Source organism: Hemiscyllium ocellatum, chromosome 8, assembly GCF_020745735.1.
Source record: "Hemiscyllium ocellatum isolate sHemOce1 chromosome 8, sHemOce1.pat.X.cur, whole genome shotgun sequence".
Taxonomy (NCBI): Eukaryota; Metazoa; Chordata; class Chondrichthyes; order Orectolobiformes; family Hemiscylliidae; genus Hemiscyllium; species Hemiscyllium ocellatum.
In genome coordinates this window covers 53,333,333-53,354,955 of record NC_083408.1, presented here as the reverse complement: position 1 = coordinate 53,354,955, position 21,623 = coordinate 53,333,333, and the positions used below count along the sequence as shown (strand labels likewise).

The following is a 21,623-nucleotide window of genomic DNA, read 5'->3' as shown; positions in this document are numbered from 1 at the left end:
AAGGTGCGCAGGACAGAACGCAACATTCCAGTTGAGACTAAGTCAGTATTTCATACAAGCTTAATATAACTTTATTGCTCTTGCTTTCTCTTCTCACACCTACTGGCTTATGAGACTGACAAGGTTATGCTTATATTTATTTACATTGTCAGCTTTTCATGGGGTAATCACAATTGGCTGATCAAGTGGCTCTCCAACTCTTAATTTCTGCCATAGGCATTTCAAACAGATGTACAGTTTGATCACATTATGAAAAGTTCTGGAGTTAAACTGAAACCCAGAGTTTCTGACTCAAAGACAGGAATGCCACTACCACACAATTAGACCTCCTCGCTGGTATGTTATGCCCCATGTTAATAAAGCTTAGGACACTGTGTGCTGTCAGCCATCAACTGAGCTGTGTATGTCCTATGTCTCCAATGAAATAATTAAACATGATTTGCCAAATTCATGTTAACTTTATTGAATTAACACACATTTACCTTAGTGATCCTTGATTTTGTTCCACTTATTGCTTCTGGAAGTCACCACACCAACAATGTTAAACAGACTGACTTATTAACTCAAAATAAATATACAATTAGAATGAAGAGCTGTGTTAAAGTAATCAATAGGTGACAAACAAAAGGTAAGCTATTCTTTCATGGGATGTGTGCATTGCTGGCCATGACAGCATTTGCTGGTCATCACTAATGTACCTTGAGAAGGCAATGTTGAACTACCTTTTTGAGCCTTTCTAGTCCATGTGATTTATGCATGCCCACTGCACTGTGTGGGAGGGCATTCCAAATGTCGTTCTAGAATAGTGTGGCTTGGAAGCAAACTTACAGTTGGTAGTGTTTCCAAGCATCTGTTGTCCCTATCCTTCTAGGTGTTTAGAAGTTTTTGTCTTTATAAGAACCTAGCAAAGGATTCTTAGTGAGTTGCTGCAGTTCATCTTGTAGATGGCACACACTGCTGGTACTATCTGTCCATAATGGAGGGAATAGATTTTGAAGGTGATGAATGGGGTGCTGATCAAGTGGATTGCTTTGTCCTGGATGGTATTGAACTTTGTTGATTTGATTTATTTCATTAGATGTGATTTATTATTATCACATAGACTGAGATATAGTGAAAAGTATTGTGTTGTGTACTAACTAGACAAATCATATCTGTCATAAGTACATCATGGTAATAGAACATAATCTTAAATATAGTGTTAAAGCACAGAGAAGGTGCAGAGAAAGATTAACTCTAACATATGACATCCATAAAAGTGATATGTGGATTGCGAAACATGGTGGTATTGTGCAGAACTAAAGTGTTATCCTAAGAGTAGGGTTGTTCATCAGAGGCAGAGCAATACACCAAACATCAATTCAGAGAATGGAAACGCTACCACTTCTAGGCTAGTTAGAGAGGCAGCAAATCCTGTGACAGGTGTAACTGCAGATGACAGGACTTTGCCAAGTAACAAAACCTCAGGGCTGCATGAAAAGACCAATGTATCAGATTAGTATTCTGCTTTGCCCACTCAATGCCATTGTGCATGATGTGTTGACCTGACAAGGATGGATGAGATTTCATCTTCTTACATCACGTCCTGAAAGCCTTTGATATGTATACTTGTGTAAAAAAAATGTAATCATTGAATGGGATAGCTTTTACATTTGGAGCCAGAGAGTAAAGGAGGTCATTAATCTCTCCTGATTAACAGGCAATTGTGTAGATGACAATTTGAGGGGGATGTTAGCATATAGTTGTTAGTGTGATGGATGATGCATTGCTGGATTCTTTCCAGTCAGATGAGGACTTAATGCTCACAAGGCAGTACACTTTATGAGACAGCCTGAGAATACCAGCCCAGAATGTTTGTTGATGAAGCTGAGCAACAAGGTTTGGAGTTGAGAGCAGAGGTAGCAGTCAACTTTCAGGGAGAACAAAAACATAGCGTATCAAAGAATATAGCATTGTCAGGAAAGATGGCAGCCATACATCCCTAGTAACCCTAAATTGAGACAATACTTCGAACAACAAAAACATTTCATGCTCATTGACGATTTATGAATGAATGAAAATTTGGTGATACCTAAACACTCCAAAGTTTTACTCCAAATATTGCATTATAAGGTAAAGGTAAAGTCGCCATAGTCCCAGAGGGAATTGCTTGGACTGCTCTCTTAGAGAGCAATGGCTTGCAAGACAGTGATGTCAACAATGCAGGCTTGATTGACATACTCGCTGAGGTTACAACAAAGGTCTTACATTCTCAATCTCAGTGCTCGCCTGAGGTATGGTGACCCTCCGGTTAAACTACTACGAGTTATCTCTCTCTCTAATGAGAAAGCCATCCTATAGCCCTCCGAGACAATATTTACCTAAATATTGCATTCAGATCATATAACAATGTCAAAATGCTGAACAAGACCAAACAGCTAGTTTATGGTCAGGAATTACTTAATCCATTGAAAACATTGTAACAAACTGCAGAACTTTATTGATGTTGACATTTCCATCAAGACTATCAAGAGAAAAGGACTTGCTTGGTTTAAGGAGAAAGGCCATATCCTCATAACCAATAGTACTGAACTTTGGATTGTGACAAATTGTCTCAGTATAATAACAGACATAGTAATAAAAATCATTAAAACAAACCTGTATTCCTGACAAGTAGTACAAAATCAAAATATTGCAAATGTGGGAAGTGGTGGAGAAACTCAGCAAGTTTATTAGCATCTGTGGAGAGAGAAACAGATTTAATATTTCAAGTGTAGTGCGACTATTCTTCAGCTGTGTGAATACTTGCACAAATGCACAATTTATTGAATTTGCCAGCTATGGATTGATTCATGCAACAAGTCCACTTTACTGTCCACAAGTGAAGCAGTGAAAGGTTCTGGATGTCCAAAGTTAAAAATCACACAACATCAAGTTATAGTGCAACAGGTTTAATTGGAAGCACTAGCTTTCGGAGTACTGCTCGTTCATCAGGTGGTTGTGGGCTATAAGATTGTAAGACACAGAATTTATAGCAAAAGTTTACAGTGTGATGCAACTGAAATTATATATTGAAAAAGACCTGGATTGCTTGTTAAGTCTCTCATTTGTTGGAATGTTAGCCGGAAAGTGAAAGGTGTCAGAACCAAATAAGAACTCCTGGTGAAGAACAATGATACTGATTTAGCTCAAGTGAGTCACAGTTCATTGCCACTGTGAAATGGGTTACCTCTAGTGGAATTATTAATGGGGACAAGACCGCAAACACAACTTCCATAACTGTTAAAAATATTTACAGCGCATATTACCATGGAAGGCTATGACAGAATGACACAATGTAAAGAAATCTAAAGAGAGAAACAAACAAAGAGATTTGTCATTGTCACTGAGCAAGAAAATTGTCAGTTCTTCAGCGAGGACAGGTATATGGATCTGCGACCAACAGCTGGAGGAATATTTGCTGAGAAAACACAAAAATTAAGACCATACCTGGTGGACACTTCACAAGGTACAATCAGTAAAAAATGAAGAGCCCTAGTATCTTTAAGGACCATAACAATATGACTGTACTACATTAATTTTGATGAAGACACAGGAACCATGAACAATCATTAAATACTTAAGGAATTTGGAAGCTATGAAATATACAAGCAGTAGAAGGCTGATGTACAAAACTATCAATCTCAGAAACAAATTTGAAGAGGTTCAAGGAGAGTTGTCTACCCAACACGTTTCAGGCATAAGCCCTCCTGATGAAGGGCTGATACCTGAAACCTGGACTCTCCTGCTCCTCAGATGCTGCCTGACCAGCTGTGCTTTTCCAGCACCACACTCTTCTACATTACTGCTGGAACTGTGATAAAGGGAAGGACTTCACAAAGAACAGCAGCCAGAGTTAAATAATGAAAAATGAGAATGTGGAATTTTGATCATTTGTGATTTGCGACTGAGATACATTTGTACAGAATTAAAAGAGATGAAATGGTGTGGAATGAAGTTTGTGATGGTATTTAAATGGCCTTTAAGGAAAGAATGGACAGCTTAAGTAGACCTTCTTGACCATAATTTTTTCATATACTTATTTTTAGAGATTCCATTCTTCAGTCTAATTTAATTCACAGCTTTGGAAATGCACTATAGCATTTTCTATTATTATAGAGATTGTTAAGTCTGTCAAAGTGCCTTGGGTCCTGATTGCATGCTTCAATTCTCTGAAACTGAAGCGTGTGAGTAAGAGTGAACTTTCTGCCGACAATAAGCGTATTCTTTTGTGTGAAAAAGACACACAAGCTCAAATTAGAAAAAATACAAACAGGAGATGTATGCCGAAAGAAGGCTGCTTCTGTACTTGTACTTGTTTTAAGTAGACTTATTATTTGTTTGAATATCTGTTGGCTTGAATTGCTGGAGTACAAGAAGTTCTTTCTCATATACAACCATAGCCTACCAAGTATGGACGAATTCCAGGAGTGTGATAAAATTGAAGTTGAAACTTCCTTGCAGGTGCCAAAAGTTCAGCCCAACTCTGGGTGGAGATTATTCTTAGGTAAACATAAGTACCACAAAAATACTTTTCAAAAATGTGTTTTGTGTCTGCTTTTCAGGGAAAACAGCAGTGTTGATTACTAACCCTTTCTGGAATCAGCTGCACAGAATTTTCTACTCATAGTAAAGTGATCTTTCAATGTACATAAACATTCTCTATGTAAACTGTTTAGGAACTAAAATCTTCCAAGTGTTGGAAGGAAGTATCAGTTATATCATTTTAAAATCATACGTATGTGCTGGCACTCCGAAATATTTTGTGCATTTTCTGTCCCCTTCTTTTGATCTTCCCCTCTTGAAGACATTTTTGGCTCATGCTGCAATAAATTTCCATGTGTTCTAGAATTCTTCCAATCTGATTACTTTTCATGTTATTTTTATTCATTCCAGGGATATGAGCATTGATTGCATTGCCAAAGGGTATTACCCATCCCCAACTGCCCTTGAGACATAACAGAAAGTGTTGGCAGACTATTTGGCACTGGAAGACCAATCTTATCAGCAGCTTGATGTACTTTCAAACATCCCTGGAAAATAGCTTGGATCATGGATCCTAGCTGAGAGCCATGACATCAATTGCAGCTCCATTTAAACCCCTGCTTTTTTTTTTGTTTCTGAAATGTGAAATTCATGAGCATAACCTTCGTTGTCCATTCCTAATTGCTTTTGAGAAGCCATGTGTGAGTGAGCTTCTTTCTTGAAATGTGGAATTCATGTGTCAGCACATCTACAATATCATGTGGAAAAGAGCTCTAGGTTTTTGTCCCAGCAGCAGTGGAATGAGTTTGAGGAAAACTTGCAACAGTGCTGTCTCTCTTCATTTGTTGCCCTTGTCCCTCCAAGTTGTAGAGGACATGGGTTTGGAAGGTACTTTTGAATGTCTAGAAAGACTAAACACTAAATTAAGTAATCCTTTTCTGTAACTTGAATACCTTAACAATGCATTTTCAGTGAAAATAAGAATCTTGAATGATTTTAGGCAGTTTTGCAATAAGTAATGAGTCTTTTGGCTATAATTTACTCTGGTAGGGCATCTAATGATATCAGAACTTATTGGTTAAAGAATGTTGTGTTGCAAGTTGGTGAAAATATAAGCTGATCTCACAGCAAGAGAAACAGGGCATGTCAAATCAAAATGAACAAATCAAGCACTGGTCCATCTCCTTAGCTAATCAGATCTGAACTGAAGAAATAACTGTGCCAAGACTAAGAAAAAGCGTAAATTTGAAATTCAATGTATATTAAGATACAGAAAAAAAAACAGAAGGAAAAAATATTTGATTAAGAGAAATATAAAAGGATAGAAAGGAACATTATAAACAATGCTTTATTTAAAAAGTTAACCTTTTAAAAATCAAAACAGCAATTAAAATCTGAAGATATGCCACTCTACATTTGTAATAATTAATTTAGTGCCAGTCTCATCTCATTGGAAATGGTACTTACACTCAAATAGATGAGATTTAACTTCCTATATGAGTTTAGTTCATATCTGCCAGATAAAAAAACTTGATGCCTTCAATGTGTTTTGTTAGTGAGGCAGACAGAAAGATGTCATTCTCATAACACTAATGTTGAGTGGCACAACTAAAATCTTCCAGGTGTTAGAAAGAAGCATCACAATGTATAATAAGTAGAAATGTAAAAGCCTTAGTATCCTTAAGGACCATTACAAGTATAGCTGTACTACTTCAGCTTTGAAGAAGACACAGGAACCATGAATGTTCTTTATATACATAAGGAATCTGAAAGAAATATACAAGCAACAGAAGGGAGATGTAAAAAACCCACCAACCTCAGTAAGAAATCTGAAGGATTTCAAAGACAGTCATCCACCCAACTCAGACTTTCCCTGAAATCCTCAAGACTTTGAGGATAGATGAGTTGATAACATAAAGAATGGAAACAAAGATTTGGGTGGAAATGTTGAGTAATCTGCAATTAAACTTTGAGCAATTAACAGCAGGAACCTGAAGGATCATGATGTAATGATAGCATGACGTCAGATGGCATGACATCAGATGGCTGAGAGAGAGAGCTGAAGAGAGATAGCAATACTCTGAAACTTGTGTTTAATCATATAGCTAGCCTTTATCTTATATTGATGTGCTTTTTGTGGATAAATAACAGTGGGGGCTATTTACCTCCTCATTATTTAAACAGCAAGTTCTGCCTCAGTGATTTCTTTTCAGAAATAATATGGACTCGAACCAAATAGCCTGCTTCCACATTGTAGGAATTCTATGAAAAATGAATCTATGAAGATTTGTTAATTATTAACAGCCAAAACATGCAATGCCACTGAAAACCTAAATTTTTCATTTCCATTATCAGAAAAAAGTCAAACTCTTATGAATATGTCAGAAACTGATAAACACAGATAAGTCACAGGAGACAGACAGAAGGAGATGGAGGCAATTAGGCATGTAATTGAGGAATAGAAAACACTGACCTCATTGTCCTGTATGGGGACATGCTTTGGGGCTCATCCTCAGATTGAAGGATTGTGAAGATTTGTGAGGATTTAAAGGAAACTGGATGGTTCGTCCAAATTTGTCAGTGCAACCCACACAGTGAAAGTCAGTTTTGCGATTAGAAGTTACCTAACTGGACCAGGGGAAAGGAAACAAATCACTAGAGCTGAAAATAGCTTTGGCCTGTTTCCTGCAGAATGAAGTGTCCATTTGAGGGACAGTGTAATGCATTACCATGAGACTGGATAGTTGGTCATGTTGAAAACTTAATTGGGGGATTGTTGCCTATGGTTTAGAGTGGAATTTGCTCATTAAGTGGTGTATAGACAATGTTTCTTTTAAACCATTTGTTATAGTAAGGTCTTAAAACTTAAAATCTTGTTGTGTAACCTTTCAGTCAATCACTGGAAACTCAAATATATTTTTAAAAGTTATTGGTCTTCACGGGAATCATTCCAAAATGCTTCAAGTTTGGTTTTAAGGAGGCAAAGCTATTTCTGCTTCATCACAATGTTTCTTATAGCATCTTTGGATTACACCTGTTGGCTTTTGCTTTCACATACTTTCATACATGAGTCCTCGATGCATAATTCACAGTAGATGTAAGTTGTGAGCATATTGGCAAAAGGCTAGTGAAATATATCTCAATTTTATTTTAGAAAAGCCATATTATGGCTGGAATAAATACAATAAAAGATCAAAATAAGCTATGCAAATTTGTTGGTGTTTGATTTATTACCTTTGAGCTAATCATTTCAAAATGCTTAGTGAGTGTATGTGTGTATGTATGTGTGTATATATATATATATATATATATATACATACACATCTCATTTATATGTAAATCTCCCCATTTCTCACGCATCATGTCCTCTCAGAAAGGGCTCACTACTTGTCTGAAAGTTTAGCATTCTGAATTCGCTTTCAGAGTGGTGGAAGAGAAAACCAGATGGTATAAAAAACAACGAGATACACGAACAGGGAGTGAAGTGGTGTTCTAGGCAGCTAGATGAAGAAGTCCTGTATAATTCCCCCAGTGTCTTGTGGGTGCTGAGGCCTGCTGAATTCAGGATGCACTTTTATCTTTCCTGGTTTTTCTCTTTGAAGATTCTTTCTTTCAAATGAGACATTGAACAGATGCCTCACCTGCCACTGAAGTGCAATAATCCCACTGCATGATTCTACACATGATTTCTCCCCAGTGACTTGATAAATGTTTACCTCTCAACAAACAGCACTAAGCTGTTATAAGGAACCTAAAGAAAAGCTTTCTAAACATCCAAATACACCTCTTCATTTATCTATTCTGCTAGTTAAATCCTCAAAAAACTCCAGCAGATTTCTTAAGCATGAATTCATAAGTCCATACTGGTTTTGTCAATCCTGTTACTGCTTTCCAAGTGTTCCGTTATCTTGTCTTTTATAATAGACTTTAGCACTTTCCCCACTTCTGAAGTAGGGTTCTGGTCTGTAATTCTCTGTCCTTTCTCTCCCTCCCTTTTTAAATAATGGGGTTACATTTCCCACTCTCCAATCTGTAGGAGCTATAGAATTGTGGAAGATGACAGTCAAAGCATGCAATATTTCCAGAGCCACTTCCAGTACTCTGGCATGTCAGGCCCTGGGGATTTGTCAGCCTTTAACATCACTAATTTCCCAAGGACTGTTTTCTTACCAATACTGATTTGCTTCATTTCTGCCCTCTCAGTAGACCTTTGGTTCCCTAACATTTCTGGGTAGTTACTTGTGCCAGCTCTTTTGAAGAGAGAAATAATGTTTGTACAAAAGCAGACATTGCTGGAAAAGTTCAGCAGGTCTGGCAGCATCTGTGGGGAAAAATCAGTTAATGTTCCGAGTCTGGTGACCCTTCCTCAGAACTGATGGTAGCTCGGAAAAATGTCAATTTATATGCAGACGATAGGGTGGGGGAGGGGTAAGGAGCAAATGACAGATAGGGATAGAGGCCAAAGGGTGAGGAGAATAGTTGGACAGACAAAGTAGTAGATTGCAATCTGGCTGGAAGAGTAGATAGCTAATAATGTTGACTGTTGGTGGCTAATAAAGAGTTGTGTGTAATAGTTGACTATGTATTAACAAGGCCTGAAGCGTGGGGTTGGGATAAAGTTATGGGAAAGCTCAAGCCCTAAAGTTATTGAACTCAATACTGAGTCCAGAAGGCTGCAGGGTTCCCAAGTGGAAAATAAGATGTTATTTTTTCAGCTTGCACTGACCTTCACTGGAGGACTGCATCAAGCCTGAGACAGAGATGTTGGTGTGTTGAAATGGCTGCAGACACTTCAACAATTTCTGGTTTTGTTTCTGAAGCAAGGTTTTTCAATTACCCTGCAATTTCTTTGCATCCCATTATAATTTCTTTGGCTTCTGACTGTAAGGGAACAGTATTTATCTTGTTTTTTTTCTCTCTACACATATTTATAGAAACTTTTATGGTCAGTTTCTATATTCCTTGGAATTTCACTCTTATATTCTATTTTTCCACTCTTGATCAATCCTTTCTGCTGAATTCTAAAATGGTTCCAATCCTCAGGCTTGAAACATCTTCTAGGAATTTTGCAAGTCTCCTTTTTGGATCAAATATTGTCTCTAATTTCTTTTGTAAGCCATGGATGAACCACTTTTGTTCTTTCACTTTTGCACCAGACAGGAATGAATAATTGTTGTAATTCATGGCATGGTTTCTTTAAATATGAACCATGGTCTATCCAATCCCTTTAATAGGATCCCCCAATTCTTCTTTACCAATTTATGCGTCATACCTGTATATTTCCTTCTATTTTGATTCAGTGCCCTTCTTTTAGGTTCGACTACTTCACTGTCCATCTTATGAAGAATTCTATCATATTATTGCCACTGTTTCCCAAGGGTCCCAGCACAACAAGATTGTTAATTAATCATTTCTTAATGCACCGTACTCAATCTAGAATAGTTTGCTCTCCAGTTAGCTCCTCAATATCGGTCCTAATAACCATCATGTCCATCCTCCAGGAAATCCCCTCCTCAATAGCATTGTCAATTTGGTTTGTCCAATTTATATGGAAATTAAATCCCCCGTGATTACAGTTGTACACTTATTACATGTATCTTTGATTTCTTGCTTAATGCATTTCCCTACATCTCCACTAATGTTTGGAGGGCCCATAGATAACACCCAACATTTTCTGAACTTTGGGCGTTTCTTATCTCACCCATACTTATTCCTTATCATGATCTTATGAACCAATATTGTTCCTCATGATTGCCTTTATTTTCTTCCTTTACTAACAATACTACTCCACCTCTTTTCCCTTTGTTTGTCTTTCCTGAATAATGAATTCCCTGCATAGTTAGTTCCTGTGCTTGGTCATTCTGCAGTCATGTCTCTGCAATTACAACTATATTATGAACATCTATATCTGTGTGCTTATAATTCATCTATCTTACTGTACAGGATCTATGCAATAAAACAAACTTTACACTTGTCTTTTAACCTTATTAGTAATCTTGGTTTTGTTTTGCACTATGGCCCCATTTGTTTCTTTGTGCTTTTTACTGCCTTCCAATTTAGCTCCTTACCTTTTTGTCTTTTGTTTCTATCTTTGTTTCATCCTTCTCTGTCTCTCTGCTGAGATTCCCATCCTCTTCTATTCTAGTTTAAACCCTCCCCCACAGCACCATGGAGGCAACATACCAACCTGGAGTCTCTTTTGTTGCCAACAAACATCTGCTTGTCCCCCATATTGTTGAATCCCCTATCATTATAGTCCTGCCTCTCTTCTTCTTTCACTCTTTTATAGCAGAGCCACCTGTGGTGCCATTGGTTTTGCTTCCACTGCTGTCCCCTGAGACGTAATTTCCCCAACAGTATCTAAAATGGTATATCTGTTGGAGGGGGGAACAACCATTGAGGTGTCCTGTGCTACTGCCTTCCACTCTTCTGTCTGGAGGTCCCTATCCCTCTTCTTCCTGTTCAGATTTTACATGCATTGTGACCTCCTCTCTGAACTTAATGACCAAAATAAACTCAGCACCATGGAGGTTATTACTTTTCCAAAGGACTTCTGTGCTGCAGGTAAGCCCATCATTTATTTCCCATCCCAATGGTTCATTCGAAGGTTGTGGCAAATCACTGCCATCTATTTGGTATAAGCACTGCTGGGGAGGGAACACTAGGATTTTGATCCAGTGACAGCGAAGGAACAGCAATATAGTTCCAAGTTAGGAATGTGGAGGGGAACTTACAGGTGGTGGTTCAGTGCTTCCTATACTCTTACTCTTCAAGGTGGTAGTGTTCATGAGTTTAATGCTGTTGAAGGAAGGGTGACCTCACCAGCACTCCCAAGAGCAGTGCCTGAAGAAAAGGAGTGATCTGCCATGCTACACAAGTATAAATGGCTCTATCTTTTCTCTGCAGCTCATTGTTACAGGCGACATTTCTCAAAGGTGATTGACTGCAAGACTCAGCATGATGTACATTGAAAGGCTCACAGCTTCTTGACGCAGCTACTGTGGATGGATGGACTGAATGTTTTTAAGATGGTGAATACAGTGCCTAATAAGTGGATTACTTTGTTCTGAATAGTTTCCATTTTCAGTATTGTTGGAGCTGTACTCATTAAGGCAAGTAGAGACCATTTCACCACATTCCTGTCTTGGGGCTTGTAAATGGAGGCTTTAGGGAGACAGGAGGTGAGTCACTTCTCACAGCCTTTGACCTACTGTCGTAGCCACAGTATTCATATGGCTGATCTTTCTAGTCAACAGTATCCCCACCATTAACTTCTTGAACAGTGCAACAATATTGATAGCCAGATGGTTTATTTTGGCTCCTCTTCCATATTATCTTATGATGTCATACTGCTGGACTAAACAAATGGTAATGCTATTGAACATCAAGGGAACATGATTTGCTAACGTTCACTGGAGAGGTTAACACCTTGCATTTGTGTGCCATTGACTTTACTTGCCACTTATCAACTCAAATGTGGTCGTTGTTCAAGTCTTGCTGCATGCTGATATATCCTCAGTACCTGAGGAATTGTGATTGGTATTGAAATGGAATAAACATTAGCAAACATTCCCCCATTTCTAACCTAAGAAATTAATGAAGCAACTGAACATGTTTGGGCCTAGGATATCACCCTTAGGATCTGCTTCAGTGACGTCATGGGCTGAAACAACTGAGCTTAACAATCATCATATTTTATGCTAGGGATGACTTGAAACAGTGAAGAATTTACCCCGTGATTTCCATTGATTCAATTTTGTTAAAGAGGACTTCTTGATGCCAAACTTGATCAAATGTTGCCATGATATTAAAGATATACACTCTCATCTCACTCACCTCTGGAATTCAGCTCTTCTGTCCATGTTTTGATAACAACGGTAATGTAGTCATTAGCCAAGTGACCCTTGCAGATCTCAAACTTAGCACCAGCGAACAGGTTGTTGCTGTGTACTGTCACGTGATAGCATTGTAGATGGCTCCTGCCACCACTTTGCTGATGATTGAGAACTGATGATGCATAGTTGGCTTGTTTATCCTGGACCAGATCACCAGGTTTCAGTAAGAGATCTGATTTGGGACCAGCCCAATTGTTCTAAAAAATTGGCTAAGTTTAATCTGACTAAGAGATGAAAATCACAAGATTCCAAGAGTTTGGATAAATATCAATAGACTTTAACACACAGAGTTCTGACAATAGTACAATCTACAGTACATAAAAATATTTAAAACCTAACATTCAGAATTAACCTGAGGTAAATACAGCTAACACAGAAACTGTGGTTAAACACCCCACAGAATATATTAAAGAACAAACATGATCCAGACACTTCACATGGATTTCTTAGCATCCCCTCAGACTGTAGTGACACTGTGGGTCCTCACATTTCATTAAAAATTTGCAAGCCATTGCAAATTTCAAAGACCAAGCTTTGAAACTCCCTCAGAAACCAGTATGTCGTTAACTGTTTCAATGACTATTCATTTTCTGGTATTTCACTTCCTTTGCTGCATCTACACTCCCCTTGCTTATGGAAAATGGACTCCAGCACCTACTTACAGGCACAACTCCAGCTTTTCAGAGGTAGTCAGCTTCACCAAACTAGTCCTTCCCTAGACTTCTTTCTGAGTTTTAAGCTCGTTCAGCTCCACTAATTGGCTCAGAGGGCTTCTTTGAGTCCTAACTGCACAGTGCTATTCAACAACTTTTGAGACTCAATTACACAATTCCAATGTCTGTCTCAGCATTACAACTTAAGGTAATATGCTTAACACTGAGTTCGCTTTTGTCTCCCTTCTGTACTACTAAAGCAACTATTTAAAGAACTTGGTCAGGGGGTGAGGCTAGTTTTGTAGCAGACGTCCTGAGTAGCAGTCCTAAATTAGGATACACAATGTCAAAGGCAATGACAGTGAAGGCAGTTGGGGATCAAGGTATTTACTGCATATCTGGAGTTTTGGTTTTGACTAAACATTACCTTTTATTCAAAAACAGCAAACACTAAATGTCTGCTGCACAAGACTTCATCTCTCCCAGGATGTTGCTAGAGAGAATAGGACCTTGGGTTCAAGTCACATTACAGGTGATCACCATTGCACTACACACACACACTCTCACATACACACAGACACAGGTATACACAGATGTGCACACAGTCACTCACACACACCCTTATAGACACACACACTCCCACACGCACCCCCTCACAGACTTAAGACACTCTGCACTCACTACACACACACACACACACACACACACACACATTCTCACACTCATAGCCCCCACCCCAGACAGACACACACAAACACAGACAAAGACCCACATCCACACATGTATTTTGTGGGGTGAATTTGTACTTGCAGAGTTACATTGCACTTTGCTCAAAAACTGCATACATTCATGTAGAACTCTGAGCTCAAAAACTGCATGAATTTATGTAAAACTCTGTTATCTCACTTTTTAGATTAGAATCAATCTAAACATCATGGCATAGACAGAGAACACAGGGGGCTAACACCTTCAATGTATTGTCTAGCTATCACCATTGTTAACAGCTAACCCGAGAATGCAACTTTTTTAAAAAAATGTTCTGTGATTTACACATGAAAGAAGTGAAACTATCACTGTATTCTAACAGATGAAAGGTTTAACAGACAATCAATTTTTCAATGTATAATTTCAGTTACATCACACTGCAAATTTTTGCTATAAATTCTGTGTTACGATCGGGCCCTCCAATATCACCTGATGAAGGAGCGTTGCTCTGAAAGCTAGTGTGCTTCCAATTAAACCTGTTGGACTATAACCTGGTGTTGTGTGATTTTTAGTTAGAGAGAATGATCTCTTAAATGATTACTTGTGTGCAATCAAGGGAAAGGCTGTTAATCTTTTATGATTGGAACTTGAAAGAAACACTAAATCAAACCTATAGATATGGTAGAAAAAGGTCTCTCCGTCACTTGAGTACTAAAATAATGGTATGAGGATAGATGGAATATTTTTCTGTCATATGTTTCAACATCTTTTAAATTGTACTATATTCAAATAACTTGGTTTGTTCAATTTTATTTTCATTTCTCTTATATAATAAACTTTTGTTTTACTGTTAAAAACAAACCTGCAGTTTTGTGTGTTTATGTTTGAATGATAGGCCAATACACTAGATAATTGTTTTTTTAAAAAAAATATGATTTAACAAGCCAGATTTCATCCTGGTTAAATAATAATATCAACTTGGGTCATAACACTCGTTCTCTCACTAGTTGCTACAGGTCCAGCTTGGCAGGTATGTCTTTCAGGACCCTGGTGATTAGAAATAATTAACATTCATATGGAAGCAGATTTAAATATTTAATTTGGGAATGACCAACTACATTAATACCTTGTATGGTTATAAATAACGAGCAACACCAATTTTATTTTTAAAAGACATTGAATAGTCCAGTAAAATTCTGTATTCTTTCTATAGAAACAAAAAGAGCAATACTTTAAAAGCATACTTTTAAAAATCAAACTCTAGATAACTTCATTACAAATTGCCTTGGTGAATTTGATTACAGCTTCTAAGAAGCAACAAGTCACTCTGAATCCTTCAGCTTCAATTATGTAAATTAGTTAAGCTTTCTTATTGTGTCTGACACAGTAATTCCTCCGAGCTTGTCCACCTGATGACTTCAATTAAAAAAAAATTACATCAGAATTAAATACATGATCACTAATGACAGCATTTTAAAATATTTTCCAGCTTGTTTCCAAACCTTCATGCAAATGATCATTCTTTACATTATATGTGACTTTCACATTGAAGACTGTCGGAGTTTTGAAAATTAGTTTATAGAATTGGAGCATCTCTGACAAGGCTAGTATTTATTGCCTGTCCCTAATTACTCTTGGCAATCCCCTTTCTTATAGATGCAGGCCATGTAATATAGTGCTCCCATTAGAGCTGCACAGCATTTTGACTCAGTGATATCGTTGATACCATTCTAAGTCAGATGATGAGTAACTTGGAGGGATGCTTGCAGAAGTTGGTGTTCTTATTTACTTTCTACCTTTGGTCTTTTAATCTGCATGGTTCCCAGCTCAGTCTGAATTGATCTGACAATCACACATAAGATTTTTTTTGCGTGTATATGAACCTGGTTGATTTTTAGTCTCTCAACCACACAAAGATACTGTTTTAAAGATTGCCAAACTGAAGTGACACAATACATTTCACTGGAATCAGGCAGCTGAGATTCAAAATCAGAATTTCTCCATCGATTCTGGCTTCAAACAAACACAATCCATAGAAGACTCAACTTCTCCCAGGTATAAATCCGGTCTACTGCCAGTTTTCTTGCAAAAATCCCACAAAACACAATAAATAAATCCTAAGTACATTATTGGAAATATTACTGCTAACAGGTCTTAGTCATCTAAAAAAGAAATTCTCAAAGAATCAATCAATCAAAATGCAAATATGAAATGTTTCAGGGGACTGATGTCTGGCTGTAAATTAATGCAACTCCGTCTTTGCAAAATTCACGACAGAATAAAAGCTACATTTGATAATGGATATTTAACTTCAGGTACTAGTCCCTGTCCATTTCCATTAAAACTTTAAATGTGACTAATACCTTAATAATTTCATCCTCACAGGGACATCTCGCTCCTAAGTTAAATTCAACTGCTGTGTCCTTCTGTCTCTGATGCTTCGCTTTGTCAGTGAAATGATCTTTAATTTGAATTTTACAGCAGTTGCTCTATTTTACTGCCATATGTCCTAGCAGAATATCAACGAACACATTGTGCTAACTTTAGACAAAGTTCACCCACCTAGAGCCAGGAGATAGATCCCAATGATTGTTTTTCCAGTTTCGGATACCACTCTGTCCCTTTGCAGAGAAGTGTTTGACCACAGGAAATTACTGTTCAGCATGACACTCCCTGCCATTTCCTCGATCCTCCACTGCAGGGAAGCAGGAATACACGGCTACTAATGCCTGAGGTCATTCTTATACCTGTCGCTGACAGCCCCTCTACTGTCCTAGATTTACCTGTCACTCAGAAGTGGAGGCAATTTCTTATTCCAGTGAAATGGTGTGAGCTTGTTTGTGTGGACTATAAATGCAGGATTCTGGATCAGTAGTGCTGGAAGAGCACAGCAGTTCAGGCAGCATCCAAAGTTTTACTTCTATGAATACAGGATAAATACACAGGCTACACTGCCCAGAGAATGCCACATTCACAAAGTGTCACTGAGGCAATGAGGGGACAGGATACTAAATTTGACTCTGCATCAACTGTGGGTAGTCTAATAAGTCCCTGTTGCTGGTACAGAAATTTCAAAAGTTGAGAAAATATGAAAGTCCGAATGGGCTGTCTGTATTCCTCTAATTTGTATACACAGGCTAACTTTGGCCCTTCCTTCACTTTAAAAGGACAAGACATAGCTTCTGCAGTGATCCGTAAATGGTCTAAAACAAGCTCACAGGACAAAGCAGATTGGGACTGGTCAAATCTTAATCCTAAATAAATGGAACGTGAGTTGAAAACTAAAAATATGGGAAATGCTGAGCAAAAAGGTGATTGATAAATATCTGGGACTGAGATTATTGATCTCTAACAACACAGTTTACCCTGAGAAAGTCCTAACACTGAGATAATTGTCCTCCAACAACAACCATCTTCCTTTGTGCTAAGTATCACGAGTGAATTCTGCAAACACTCAGCAAGTGTGGAAGGAACTAAGGAGAGAATTAGTTATTTGTTAGGTCTGTAGCCCTTCATCAGAATTGAAGAATCATCAACCAGAAATGATAAGACCCTGGATTTTATATCATCAATTCTGGCCGCTGCATGCTTCCCACTCAACCAACACAACAGCAGCGATACTAAAAGATGCTTCTCCAAAAATCCACATTTTCGTTAGAAAAAAAACTCCTGGTAGCAGTTGTACTGGCACATTATCTACATACATTATCAGTAAAGGAGGCCATCACATGTGGACAGAAAGCTGTTCACTCTAGTGCTTTTGCTTTTGTCTATTCCTTTACACACATTGCACATAGTCTTCAAAACACTGATTTTTATAATGGTTCATGTGCAGGTTGTTGCTAGTTGTTCTGGGTCTGTTGGTTGAATGTCATAGTCATGGTGAATTCCCTCCCTACGGCCATTGTCGGTGTACATAAGCACATAGTCTGCAGCGGTTCAAGAAGGCAGCTCACCACCACCTTCTCAATGGCAACTAGTGATGGTCAATAAATACTGGGACAGCCAACAACACCGATTTCATGAGTGAATAAAAAAAAGTGTTGCTGCTGATCCATTGCATTTGTTGGGATGCAGTTGATCTCTTCTCATCACATACAACAAAATAACTATTACTTTACAAGGACTCAATTCAGAAAATGTCTAATTCAGTCCATATCTTCCATTTCTCCCACACACAGTCCTTGAATATAAATATGTATTCTGAACATTACCCGTTTAGGATTCTTCCCAGCTCAGTTAGTAATGGTGCTACCAAGCCACACCTCCCCAGAATTCATTCTGTGTCCTTGACACCCTCAATGTGTCCTCCAAGTGGTGTTCAAAATCCAGGATTTGTCAGCTGAGGGGGATGCAATAGGGTGGTAATCAGCAGGAAGTTTCCTCGACTATGTTTAACTTGATTCCATGAGACTTCTTCAGTTCTGGAGTCAATACTGAGGAATACTAGGGCAACTCTGTCTGACTGTATACAACTGTGCAGCCACCTCCACCACTGTCATTGGGACAGGGCATACCCAGCAATGATGATGATGGTATCTGGAACAATTTCTCGAAGGTATGATTCCATCAGAATAACTATATCATATGATGCTCAACCAGTTATGGGTCAGCTCTCTTACTTTTGGCACAGGCCCTCAAATGTTAGAAAGGAGGATTTTGCAGAGTTGGCAGGGCTGAGTTTGTCATTGTCATTTCTGGTCTCTTGCTCTTTGCCAGCTGGTATGTTTGGCTTCATTCCTTTTGGCAGACTTTGTTGTGGTGAGATACGATGCAGTTAAAGGTCAACTGCACAGTTTTGGGTTTAGAATCACATGTAGGCTAGATCAGATAAAAGTGGCATATTTTTCTTCCATAAAAGACACCAGAAAACCAGATGGGATTTTAGGACAATGATTTCATGGTCACCATTGGACCAGATTAATTAATTGAAATCAAATTTCACCATCTGCCATGATTGAATTCAAACCCATGTCCTCAGAATATTATCCTGGACTGTTGTGGTTCTGTTCACCGAGCTGGGAATTTGTGTTGCAGACGTTTTGTCCCCTGTCTAGATGACATCCTCAGTGCTTGGGACCCTCCTGTGAAGCGCTTCTGTGATGTTTCCTCCGGCATTTATCCTCTGTATCTTGTGACAATACCACCATACCACTGCCCCAATCCCCAGTGTCAATGCAGTATATCCCCACTATGTTTCCCCTTTTAGCGTACATTGAAGTTCCAATGCCCCTTTTGCAGTATTTCGATTAGAACTTCCTCTTTTCTCCATGAAGCAATCACATAGTTAACTGCTGCTATCTATCCATTTCAATTGTAGATTTCTCCGTTCTCTAGCAATGAAACTGCAATATTGATCCTCAGTCTTTATTCACATATTTTGACAAATGTTTGCATTCCATAGTGATTTATATCAATGTAGCATTCAATAGGTATTGCTGTGAATGTGTTTCTTAGTCATTTTTCCAAATATTTTTGTTAAGAAAAATTCCATACCTACCATCTCTACAAGAATTTCTACCAGTAAGAAAATTTTTATTATGCTTCTAATCTTTTTAGCTGCCCAACGTAGGGGGTAACAATTACTTCCCTCTCTGAAAGAAACGTATATATCCTCATGCACTCGAGAACTTGAAATCCCTCTCCAAGTAATAGGAGTTCCTTCAACTGCTTGTAATCTTTTTCTAGAATCATGTTCACTCCCACAGCAACCTTCTGAGCTTACACTCTATTTTCTTACATTTTTGAACTTCATGTTCTCAATCCAGTTAACAAGCTTTAATTTCATTGCTCTCATCCCGTATGTTCAATAATTTCTATATTTTCCAGTGGCTTCCACTTCTCCACTTACAATAGTCACATTCTTGATTGACCAGTCCCTCCAGGTACAATTTAACTTCAGTACCAACTTTTTCAGGAGCTATCCTTTGGGACTGATGGCCTCATTTTGATCACGAGAACTGATCTGTTCTTCATCAGATAAACTGTCTGTTGTGGAAAAAGTGAGGGCTGCAGATGCTGGAGATCAGAGCTGAAAATGTGTTGCTGGAAAAGCGCAGCAGGTCCCTGTACACCTCCATCCCCCATCACGAAGGACTCAAATCCCTCCGCTTCTTCCAATCCTGCCATACTAACCAGTACTCTTCCACTGACACCCTCCTTTGATTGACTCAACTGGTCCTCACTCTGAACAACTTCTCTTTCCAATCCTCCCACTTCCTCCAAACTAAAGGAGTAGCCATGGGCATCCGCATGGGCCCCAGCTATGCCTGCCTCTTCGTACGATATGTGGAACAGTCCATCTTCCGCAGCTACACTGCCACCACCCCCCACCTTTTCCTCTGCTACATCGATGACTGTATCGGTGCTGCCTCGTGTTCCCACGAGGAGGTTGAACAGTTCATCCACTTTACCAACACCTTCCAACCCGACCTCAAATTTACCTGGACCGTCTCAGACTCCTCCTTCCCCTTCCTAGACCTCTCCATTTCTATCTCGTGCGACCGAATCAACACGGACATTTACTATAAACCGACCGACTCCCACAGCTACCTAGACTACACCTCCTCCCACTCTGCCCCCTGTAAAAACGCCATCCCATATTCCCAATCCCTTCGTCTCCGCCGCATCTGCTCCCAGGAGGACCAGTTCTCATACCGTACAGATGGCCTCCTTCTTCAAAGACTGCAATCTCCCCCCAGACATGATCGACACTGCTCTCCACTGCATCTCCTCCACTTCCCGCTCCTCTGCCCTTGAGCCCCGCCCCTCCAATCGCCACTAGGACAGAACCCCACTGATCCTCACCTACCACCCCACCATTCTCCATATACATCGTGTCATCCGTCATCACTTCCACCACCTCCAAACGGACCCCACCACCAGGGATATATTTCCCTCCCCTCCCCTATCAGCGTTCTGAAAAGACCACTCCCTCCGTGACTCCCTTACCAGGCCCACACCCCCCACCAACCCAACCTCCACTCCCGGCACCTTCCCCTGCAACCGCAAGAAATGGAAAACTTACACCCACACCTCCCCCCTTACTTCCCTCTAAGGCTCCAAGGGATCCTTCCATATCTGCTACAAATTCACCTGCACCTCCATACACATCATTTACTGCATCCGCTGCACCCGATGTGGCCTCCTCTATATTGGGGAGACAGGCCGCCTACTTGCGGAAAGTTTCAGAGAACACCTCTGGGACACCCGGACCAACCAACCCGTGGCTCAACACTTCAACTCCCCCTCCCACTCCACCAAGGACATGCAGGTCCTTGGACTCCTCCATCGCCGGACCATAGAAACACAACAGTTGGAGGAAGAGCGCCTCATCTTCCGCCTAGGAACCCTCCAACCACAAGGGATGAACTCAGATTTATCCAGTTTCCTCATTTTCCCTCCCCCAACCTGGTCTCAGTCCCAACCCTCGAACTCAGCACCACCTTCCTAACTTGCAATCTTCTACCTGACCTCTCCGCCCCCACCCCACTCCGGCCTATCACCCTCACCTTAACCTCCTTTCACCTATCCCATTTCCAAAGCCACTCCCCCAAGTCCCTCCTCCCTACCTTTTATCTTAGCTTGCTTGGCACACTTTCCTCATTCCTGAAGAAGGGCTCATGCCCGAAACATTGATTCTCCTGCTCCTTGGATGCAAACTGTCTGTTGTGACAGGGATAGACAGGGTAGACACAAGGAAGGTATTTCTTTTGGTTGGCAAGTCTAGAACCATGGGGTCCAATATAAAAATTGGCAGGATGTCACTGAAATGCAACCCAGAGAGATTTTTTTTAAAATTTGGGTTTATAAACCAATATTTCATCTAACTTTTATTTCAGTGCATGGACTTTTGACGTCTATGTGT

At 39.4% G+C, this 21,623-nt stretch overlaps 1 protein-coding gene across 1 annotated transcript in view; it reads right to left on the bottom strand.

Annotated features, from left to right (window-relative positions):
* opn6b (opsin 6, group member b) overlaps window positions 1–19,553 on the bottom strand; it is a 38,752-nt gene extending 19,199 nt beyond the window's left edge. The window contains exons 1-2 of the mRNA XM_060828957.1: window positions 19,497–19,553; window positions 12,340–12,538 (exon numbers count right to left, since the gene is read on the bottom strand). Coding sequence (XP_060684940.1) covers window positions 12,340–12,538; window positions 19,497–19,553 — 256 coding nt within the window. The remainder of the gene's footprint in view (window positions 1–12,339; window positions 12,539–19,496) is intronic.
* Window positions 19,554–21,623: the final 2,070 nt, after the last annotated feature.